The sequence below is a fragment of the Nycticebus coucang genome, chromosome 4, assembly GCF_027406575.1.
Source record: "Nycticebus coucang isolate mNycCou1 chromosome 4, mNycCou1.pri, whole genome shotgun sequence".
Lineage (NCBI taxonomy): Eukaryota > Metazoa > Chordata > Mammalia > Primates > Lorisidae > Nycticebus > Nycticebus coucang.
This window is the reverse complement of record NC_069783.1, coordinates 145,426,823-145,437,344: the sequence shown is the minus strand read 5'-3', so window position 1 is coordinate 145,437,344 and position 10,522 is coordinate 145,426,823. Positions and strand designations below refer to the sequence as shown.

The 10,522-nt window shown below is 46.5% G+C and overlaps 1 protein-coding gene across 1 annotated transcript; it reads right to left on the bottom strand.

Annotated features, from left to right (window-relative positions):
• Window positions 1-2,724: 2,724 nt before the first annotated feature.
• Window positions 2,725-9,435, bottom strand: CRYBA4 (crystallin beta A4). The gene is made up of 6 exons (XM_053589411.1): window positions 9,415-9,435; window positions 8,798-8,848; window positions 8,043-8,161; window positions 5,740-5,881; window positions 4,289-4,431; window positions 2,725-3,045 (listed from the first exon to the last, which is right to left on the bottom strand). The coding sequence occupies exons 1-6, from the start codon at window positions 9,433-9,435 to the stop codon at window positions 2,898-2,900; spliced, it is 624 nt and encodes a 207-aa protein (XP_053445386.1). The 3' UTR covers window positions 2,725-2,897.
• Window positions 9,436-10,522: the final 1,087 nt, after the last annotated feature.

The following is a 10,522-nucleotide window of genomic DNA, read 5'->3' as shown; positions in this document are numbered from 1 at the left end:
GAAGAGTGTTCTTTGAACAGGGAACATCAAGAGCCAAAAACCTCAGATGGGAATAAACCCGGTGTTATGGGCTGTATTGTGTGTCCTCATTTGAAATAGCTCAGTTAGAAGAAAGTTAGACCCATCTGTGTTCTGTCCAGATTCACGTGTCGATCCCCAAGAATGTGACCATATATGGCGATAAGATCCTGAAAGAGGTGATTAAGTTAAAAATGAGGCTTTAGAGTGAGGCCCAAATCCAAGAAGGGTGTTGGACATCCTAGACTAGAAGGGAACTTCCGGAGAAACCGACCTGGTTGGCACCTTGAACTTCAACTTCCAGGCTCCAGAACTATGAGAAAATACTTTTCAGTGGTTTGACACCCCCGGCCAAGGTGTGGTATTCTGTTATGGCAGCCCAAATAGACTCACACAGTTGGAATTGTAAAGGAACAAGCCATAAAGGGACATGAGATCAGAGAGGTTACAGGGAGAGACAGATGTTGGTGAGCCTCATAGGACTGGGAAAAATACTGTTTTGAGATTTTTCTTTTCTTGCAATGGGACAGAGAGTGTGGCAGGTTCTTAAGCAAGAGAGTGACAAGGTCTGCCTTGCATTTTTAACAGGATCATGCTAGCTACTGGCTGGAAAACAACTCATTCAGGGTCAAAGAGCATGAGGAGGAGAGAGACGAGGGTGCCTCCAACCAGGAAGGAAACAGTGGGGATGGAAGTAAGTGGTCAGATTCTGGTACATATTAGGAATAGAGCCAGTAGGAATTGCCAGTGGATTTGTTTTTTGCCTTTTTTTTTTTTTTTTTTTTTTTTGTGGTTTTTGGCCAGGGCTGGGCTTGAACCCGCCACCTCCGGCATATGGGGCCAGGCCCTACTCCTTTGAGCCACAGGCGCTGCCCCCTTGCCAGTGGATTTGATTGTGGGATATGAGAGAAAGAAAGGAGTTAGGATCATTCCAAATGTTTGGCCTGAACAACTGGAAAAGTGGAGCTTCTGCTTTGGATGTGTTCCATTTGAGGTGTGTGTGGTACGTCCAGGTGGCGGTATCGAAAGGTCACTGGATATTCAGGACCAGAGCCCAGAGGGGAGGTCTGAATGCACGTAAGCACCAAGGAGGGTCTTCCCCATCCCCCATCATCTGTCCCAGCCCTACAGCCCCACTGTGCTTCCCCTACCGCAGCCCCTATTACAGAATATTTGCAATCCACTAAGTACTTGTCTATCTCCCCGACCAAACCGAGTAAGAGAAAGGACTTTGTGTGTCTTATTTACCATTGTATTTCCCAGGACCTGGCACCCCGTAGGTCCCAGGCAGATGATCTGTTGAATAAATGGGACGATGGTACAATGAGGGGTTAAAACTTACCGAAGTGCCTAAACCTCCCCCTTCCTTTCCTAAACCAGATAATGTTATCTTTTCCAACAGGCTGTTTGGATCCTCACCCCTTCCTGTCCCTATTAGACTGATGGGGACGTTTGTGAGCAGAGGAAGATGGGCCTGGAGAGCCTGTAAAAAGAAGCAGAAGAAACCAGGGGAGGATAAGAGGGGAGAGACAGAGAAGAGAAAGAGAGAAAAAGGAGAGGGAGAGAACACTCTCACCACTCAGGCTGCAAGTGGAATGGGTGTTTATTTCTTTGTTTTATAGACTTTCTTTGGAGCGTGGAGGGTGTTAAATGGGAGACCACAGGGTAGGACATGAAAGAGAGAATTTGAAAGAAAGAAATGAAGTATGAGAATGAGAAAGAGGCTCTTTCTATGCATGGCTTTGACAACCACAAATGAGGGCGGCGCCTGTGGCTCAAGGAGTAGGGCGCCGGTCCCATATGCCAGAGGTGGCGGGTTCAAACCCAGCCTCGGCCAAAAAAAGCACCAAAAAAAAAAAAAAAAAAAGAAAACCACAAATGAGGAACCATTTATCGGGAATCATAAATATATGTATACCTAATGACAGAGCATTACATTTCCTGAAGGAAAAAAAAAATCAGGAAGCAAAATGGATGAAACTAAGGGGAGAAACAGATAAATCCAAATAACCAATAGTCCCATTTCATTCATTGATCAAAATGGATATTTTAAAAGTCAGCAAGGATATGGAAAAATCTAACCTACACTACCAACTGACGGGGCCTAACATTTACAGAACAGTATACCCAACGAATGCAAAAAGATAAATAATTTTCAAGTGCACCTTTCAGTCTATCGACGATAGACCATACTGGGCCACAAAATAAAATTTTCATTTTAGAAAACAAAATTTTATAGAAGATGTTCTCTAACCATAATGGATTTAAAAATAAAATCAATAACATCAGAATATCTACACAATCCCAAAGTATTTGGAATTCGGATAACATACATTTAAATAACCCATGGGTCAAAAGAAAACAAAATCATGAGTGAAACTAGAAAATATCAAGCTGAATGATAATGAAAACACATGAAATTAAAATTTGTGGAAAGCAGCTAACGCCATATTTGGGGGGAAATTTATAGCTAAATGACTATATGGGGTGGGGGGAGAGGCCTAAAATTCATGACCCACGAATCTAACCTTTAAAAGGCTAGAGAAATTTAGAACAAAGTAGATCTGATGTGAATAGAAGAAAGGAAATAATAATGTTAAGAGTAAAAAAATCAAGGAAATAAAACAAACCATAGAGAACAATGAACAAAGCTAAACATTAGTTCCTTGAAAAGATTAATAAAACTGAAAAGCACAGCTAATACTGGACCTTCTGTTTTTATTACTTTGAGGTTTTTGTGCTGACGGTGCAGGGACTGGCCCACAAGGATGCTGGGTTCACACGGGTTACAATGGGAAGCAGGAGAGAGCAGGTAACGGCCTCCAGAACTCCGCCCTTCCGGATAAGGACGCAAGCGCCCCATCATACCCAGCCCCTGCTCACTGCTGAATCCTGCGGATGCTCTGCACCTGGAAGGTCTGGGCATGCGAGCCCCACTCTCGGAAGTGCTTGTAGTCACCCGAATGGTGATCACACTCCAGCACATACTGAAAACCTCGGTAGCCAGGAAACTGGGAGCAAACCCAGCTGGAAAAAGGAAGAAGCAAACAGTTACCCCACAGAGGCAAAGGGATCCATGCCTCAAACACGTTCCAGCCATCCCATCCTGGCCCTCCTTCAGAGGCCAGCTCTCCTCCCACTAGGCCTCTGATGGTGCTGTTCCCTCTGCCAGCTAAACCATTGCAGTCTTTCTTTGCTTGGCCAAATTGTATTTGTCCTTTAAGCAGCCGCTCAATCATCACTTCTTGAGGGAAGTCTGATTCATTCCCCCTATCAGGCCATGGTATCTTTGTAGCACGCATGTAACTCAATAATTTTCAAATTATTTGTAAAATGTAAGCCTCATTGCTTCTCGGCCTTTTGGCTAAAATCAAGTGAAATGTCTGCCTCCATTTCCCCTTCTGTAAAAGAGGAAGTGGACTGAAGAATCATAAGGGGTCTATCTTTCCCTAAAACAACATGACTCTTCAATGGTTTCTGAGAAAACTAAGACAAATAAACAGACAAAAAATAAAAACAAATAAAACCTACCTCCCACCTTCACCCCTGCCTACCAGGAGCCAAAGGGCACCTCAGAAAGTGTCTCTGATGTCCTTCTTAAATAAGGACCTCACACCTCAGCCTTCACCTGCCACCTCTTGGGAGAAAAGGATGGGACAGTTTCCTTATGTCTGGGCATCCTTTCTCCGCTCTTCTGGTTGGTCACCTCTCTCAGTCAAGATGAGAGCTGACTCTAGCAATGAGCGCATGACCTGGCCTACCCAATCACAGAACCATATTCATATGGGCATGGTAATTGGTTTAAAGTTGAGCACGTGACCCAAGTTGGACCAATGAGCACCTTTCTTGGAATCTTTGATAGATTCATTGAGGAAGGCAAACTGTCTTTCCCTAAGGCCGGAATGTAAAGAAGAAGCTGCCATCTTTGTTTTTACACGGGAGGAGTTCATCTAAGAATATAGCCACACAAAGGCAGGCAGAGCAAGAAAAGAAAAGACAGATCCCTGCAGTGGAACCTGGATCCACCTGTACCTGAAGCTAATTACAGGGGCCAATAAATATCTCTTGGGCTTAAACCAATTTGATCTGGGTATCTGTCACTTTGCAATCCCACAAATGCTGCCTGATGCCTCCCTGTGCCTCAGTGTTCTTCTTTGGAATGTTGACATCAGAGCATAAAAGCCCTCAGCACACAGTTTTCACAGGAAGTATCCCTACCCCACCCCAAATCCTTTCTTTCCCCTGTAACAAGAGTTTTGGATACACTTACGCCCCCGAGTGGACATGGAAGGAGCCCACTTCATTGCCATCCCAACCCATGGCCTGGAGGGAGGGATAGTCATCACTCAGCTCTCCTTTCCTGCCCAGGAAGTTCTCTTGCTCGAAGATGGTCAGCCTTGAGTCACGGTGATTCTACAGGCACAGGGAACAGGGTCAGACTATCTGGAGCTTCTGCTGGCCCCCTCACTCCCACCCTTGTCTCTCAAGCCAGCCTTCCTTGCAAACCTTTTGGAAGAGCAATAAGGCAGCAGGTACTATAAACCTTACAAGAGGTACACCATTTGCCCTTCTGGAAATTCACACAAAGAAAATAATAATGGAACAAATATGCTCCAAGGTTGTTCATTACAACAGAAAAACAACAACAACAAAAAAACCCTGAATGTCCACAAATGGTGGGATTTGAGGAACTTATTCACAAAATGGAATACTAGGAAACTATGAAAAAGGATGTTGCAAGTGAGATTTAATCACATGGAATGATGATTTTGATACATTTGCTCAGTGAGAAAAGCTGGTTTCCAAGCCTTAGGGTTCATTATGATTCCATTTTTATAACAAAATATGTGTGTCCGGATATATAGATGTAGACAGAAAACAAAGTATACAGGTTGAGCATCCCTAATCCAAAACTCCACAACCTGAAATGCTCCAAAATCTAAAATTTCTTGAGCACTAATATGAAACTCAAAGGAAATGCTAATTTGAGCATTCCAGATTTCATATTTTTGGATTAAGGATGCTCAACTGGTAAGTACTGCCAATATTGCAAAATTAAAAAAAATTCAAATCCAAAAATATTTCTGGCCCCAACCATTTCAGATAAGGAATATTCAACTCCACAATCTGTGAATAGCAAACAAGACCAGATTTAAACACTGGCACTGTTAACCGTGGGCTTCTATGTCAGAGGAGTGATTATCAGTGATTTTTATTTTCTTATTCACCATATCAGATTTTTCTTCCTGAATTTGTATGATAAATATGGTGCCTTGTGTAATTTTAAAGCAAAAAGAAGTATGCACACACTGCTTTAAAAACTGAGCCTCATTTTTTTCATCTGTAAGATGGGAGCAATATCACCCACCTCCACCCATATTCCATAAACAATAGTAAAATATCAAATCAGGAGCACTGGTAATGAATTGGGAGAAGGAATGGAACCCTTCCTTCCTGCCTGGTCCTGCCATCTGAGGTGCCCAGCTTCTCGCAGGGCAGGTCACAAAAGGGGGTACACAAAGCTCTCTCACAGGGTTGCTACCATAACCAAACAGGCTCTGGCCAGATGTTACACCTTCCTCTTCTCCATGACATAGGTGCAATGACCCCATTTCAAGATGAGGAAACGAGGCTCAGAGAGGGGAGACACGGAAACATCTGACACCCAAGCCCACTGGAGGAGCTTAGGCCTCCCCAGGATGTGGCAGTGGGAGGACTCACAGCGCAGGCCACGGGGCGGAAGGAGGTGAGCCTCTCAGCAGGGTAAGACGTGTTGCCGCTCCAGGCATCCCAGCTCGGGTACTCGCCCCTCTCCAGCACATACTGCTGACCCTGGAAGCCGGCGTGCTCAAAGCCCACCCACCTGCAGAGGGGAGAGGTAAGAGCTCCTTGCTGAGTTTAAGACCAGTGCTATGGCTCGGCTCCTATAGCTCAAGTGGCTAAGGCACCAGCCACATAACATCAGAGCTGGTGGCTTCAAATCCAGCCCTGTCCGCCAAACAACAATGACAACTACAACCAAAACAATAGCTGGGCGTTGTGGTGGACACTTGTAATTCCAGCTACTTGGGAGGCTGAGGCAAGAGAATCGCTTAAGCCCAGGAGTTGGAGGTTGCTGTGAGCTGTGATGCCATAGCACTCTACCCAGGGCAGCTTGAGACTTTGTCTCAAAAACAAAGAAACAAGACTAGTGCTTATGCCAGCCACAGTGGCTCACGCCTGTAATCCTAATATTCTGGGAAGCCCCAGAGCTCCATTCAAGACCAGCCTGAACAAGAGCGAGACCCTGTCTCTACCAAAAATAAAAGGAAAAAAAAAAAAACTAGCTGGGACTCAGCTACTCAGCAGGCTGAGGCAAGAGGATCTCTTGAGCCCAAAAGTTAGGCTGACGCCACAGCATTCTACCCAGGGTGATGGAGTAAGACTCTGTCAAAGAGAGAGAGAGAGGGAAAGAACCAGTGCTTATCATTTGAGGGTGATGGTGCCCCCCAGGAAACACTGGCAATGCCTGGAGACATTTTTGGTTGTCAGCCTAGGGGAGGGCTGCAATGATTCTAGTGGGTAGAGGCCAGGGATGCTGCTGAATATCCTGTGATGCGCAGAGAATTATCCAGCTCAAAGCAGCAACAGCATTGAGGTTGAGGAACTTGGCTCTAGACCCAGCAGCCCGCTGACTTGCTCCCAGAGGTAGGGAAGCTGTTCCACACAGGTGCCCTGACAACCTTGCACGTACATGTGCACATGGGCCATGTAGGCGAGGCCCAACCACAGGCTGACCCAAGCCTTGTGGGGATCCCTCTTGATTCTGCAGGGTCATGGGGAGAGGGGCCATCTCGTGACAAGCTGTGTTGAGACTGTTTTTCATTTACCTCCCTCTCTGGAGAAAGGTTTCCATGAGGCATTTTCTCACCTGCCTCTGGTTCCCGTGAGACACCGGGCTTTCCACCCCACCACCCCAGGCAGTAGCTGAAACATGGCAGTGACTCCTCAGCTATGGGGTGCCCACCATTCCTGATGCCCGTCATGTGGGCCCCTTTGGTTTTGGTTACATCCTGCGGGACAAGGACACAGGAGCTTGACATCGTGTGGACTTTGCATTTGCTGTCTACATAGGTAATAAACTGTTTGAATCTATCCAGACTCACTGTCTGCTTACTGGACACGTCTGCCAGCCTGCTGGATGTGTTCCTAAACAGCCCACTCTTATCTGAGCTCCATTCCCTACCTGAAGAATCAGAAACTAAAAGAATGTTTACCATAATGTGAGATATATCGAGATCACCACGATGACCTCAGGTGGCGCTCACAGGCATAACATCAAGTGACTTCAGTCTACTTTCCAAACTTCTAGAAACTTCTATCCAATATGACAGCCAGCGGCCACATGCAGCCAATTACACTTAAACTTAAATAAATTAAGGCTAAATACAATTAGTTATGCTTGCCGCATTTCAAGTTGTCAGTGGTCACACGGAGCCAGTAGCTCTGAAATGGACCATTTAGAGGCAGAACATTTTCATCATTACAGAAAGTTCTACTGAATGACGCTGGTCTAGAAAGCCTCAGAGCATTATTGGCATGTCCTTAATACCTCTGTACATCTTATTAATCTCTCTCCCTCTCTCCAACAAAAAGAGTCTCAGCAAGGCAACAGTAGTTAGCTAAAACTTAATAGCATTTTTTTACTATATTTATTTTTACAGTTACCTTCTCCTGTTGGTTAGTGACAGTAACTAGCAATTCATCCTAAGAAGAATATTTGACACCCAATACTGGGTATACACCTATAGGGCTACCTCATCCAGTGAGCAGGGTCTATATGATTGACACCCCTATAGTTGTGCAGTGCACAACCTGTGTAACTTTACATAGCATTCCTCTACACTCCTTAGCACTTTAGGAAGGCACATGGGTGTAGTAAGACCCTGGGAAGATAGGTCCCAGGCCATCCAAAAGTTCCAGCACCTCTTTCTAGATCTCTTCTTGTCCACCCCCCAACCCAACTTAATATTCCCTGGACTCACGCTCCACTCAGCACTTTCAAAGATCGCACAGTCTCAAAGCCAAGCTCCAGCACACTGGGGCACTCGGCTGTGAACTCATGCCGCCGGCCCTGGAAGCCCTCCTCGTCCCACACCACCATCTGTGCAGGAGAGAAAAGGCAGAAATCTACATCAGAGTCTTCTTGGGGGTGAGGGTTTCAGGGCTTACCCTAGAACTCTGGGCAGAGTAGAGCAGGTTAAGCAGGGATTGGAAACTCAGATGCCTCCAGGGGACAGGCAAGCAAAGGAGGTGAAGGCTGTGGGCAACTGGACAGCACAAGCCCCAGTTACACTGGTGGCCTCTGATCAGTGCCACCAATTGTTGGCAAGTGGGAATGTGGGCCAGACTTTTCGATTTCTCAACACAATCACTAATTATGGACTTTAATACGGATCCTCCAGGTATGTAAAGGCTGATGACAAATTCAAAAGCTTACAAAAACAAACAAAAAAACCCACAGAGATGGTCAAAGAAATCATGCCCAAAGATTGTGTACAATCTCTGCAAGAGAGAATTAGCAGTTCAAGTTTGGGAGCCTGAAGTCCCAAGTTCAAATTTAATCTCCCTGTATGTGATCTTAAGGGCAACCTGTTTCCCCACTCTAAGCATTGGCTGCATTCTCTGTGAAATGGGTATAACCACCCCTCCTGGAATTCGATGGAGGTGAAGATGAGGGTTAACCTGCACCTCCCCAACACCCACTCCCTGGACACCCGTTCCCCATGCCTCTTCCTACCTTCCAGTGTCCCGCTGACTTGGCACATTGCAGGGCCATGCTGGTCCCTTCCTATGGAGGAGAAGAACATGATTATCTTCCACCTGACTCTCCGCTCTTTTCTTTGATGCTAAAGGCTGGTTTGGGCTGAGTCAGGACCCAGATGGGGCCTAGGAGTGACTGCACTAAGGGCAAAGCGAGGCTTTAGCCTGCCCCTCTGCTATCCTTTCCATCTGGGACCAATGACACCTCAAAACTTACCTTCCATTGCCTCTGAGCCCCCAGCTCTGTATTGTTTTATCTGTCTGCTACAGGAAAATTTCTGTGGCTGCCAGTGGGTGAATGCATCACTCCAAAAGGTGCTAAAACGCTTAACTTATGAGAGCCCTCCTGAAGATGGCACCTAACCCAAAGTAGTAGCTCTGATGGTAGAATTTTAGGCACTAGGACTACAGGATAACTTTGTTTTAAAATGGGGACAGCAGGCACTGGTCTTGATGGGGCCTGTCCTTGGTTAGAATGAGGTTGGTATTCAGGATGACACAGTGACATCCCCAGGATTGGGGACCTGGGCTCCCCCTCCCCAGGATGCCCATTCAGAGCTCTGATCCCACCCCTTCTCCAAACCTGGGACTTACCAGGATGGGCCCAGAGAACATGTCAGACCTGAGAGCAGCCGAGGTCAGGCTCTTATAGGCAGGGAGGGAAGAGGGGCCCCTGGGAGACAAAGCCCCGACTCAGCAAGTGAGCAGCAGAAACAAAAGCCAGCTCTGGCTGAAGCACCAATGGAGAGTGGTCAGCAGCTCTGGCTTTAGCTGGGAGGGAACAAGTCGGGTCACCTCCCTCAGGAATCAGTCACGGAGAAGGCGAGAATAGAAGGTCTGCCTCAATCAGCCCCACAGGGCTCCTGATAACAGCAGGAGAATGAGCACTGGACGAGGAGTCCAAAAGCATCCTCCCTGGCTGTGTGACCTTGGCCAAGTCATTTCCACTCTGGTTTTGCCTGTAAAATGGGACAGAAACAAACTATATCACAGGGTTGTTGTGAGGTTATGTAACGTGCCTGGCGCAGAGTAAACATTCAACAAACGCTGCTCCCTTCCCCCTCTCATCCACTCCACCTACTCCTTTCCCCTTCTCAGCCCCCTTCCTCTTCCAGCTGGAGCAATTACAGTAGGCTGAGTGCTGGAGGTGGCATCTGAACTAGATTCTGAAGGGTGGAGAGCATTTGTACAGACTGAGATGGAAGAAGGGGCATCTCAAAGTGCAGAGGGAGGAACATGGGGCACGTGTAGGAGAAAGAGCTGCTAGCACAATTTGGCTGGAGCATGGGAGACATGAAGGGGACCAAGGGACCAGGCCCTGCAGGTCTACAAAGCACAGAGATGAGTCCAGATGGCTCTGTGGGCAGGAAAGAAGGGCCATTGGTACAAACATGTTTTATAAACTGTAGCACACCTGCCAAATACCCAATTCTTTTAGAATTTGCTATGTGCGTCCTGTCCCTACCCTCTGAGTTAGCCTAAAAGGGGCCTCTTATAATGTTGAAAAGAGCATAGCTGGGAACCAGATCACTAGAGGTAAAAATCCAGCCTTGCCTCTTCTCATCTGAGTGACCTTGCTGGTGTTGAATAAGTCTTGCTCATGAGCTGTAAAACAGCAAAATCAGTTCCCTCCTGGGAGAGTTAAACGCAGTTCTGTCAAATGCATGATGCTGATGAAGGATTGCCATGAACATCCCACTCA

What these genes read in the sequence shown, in the direction of transcription:
- CRYBA4 (XM_053589411.1), bottom strand. Translation starts at nt 9,435, where the DNA reads ATGTTCTCTGGGCCCATCCTG. An exon ending in AGTCAGCGGGACACTGGAAG is followed by an intron (nt 8,162 to 8,797) that starts GTAGGAAGAGGC and finishes TCTCCTGCACAG; the next exon opens with ATGGTGGTGTGGGACGAGGA. An exon ending in TTCCATGTCCACTCGGGGGC is followed by an intron (nt 3,046 to 4,288) that starts GTAAGTGTATCC and finishes TCCTTTTTCCAG; the next exon opens with CTGGGTTTGCTCCCAGTTTC.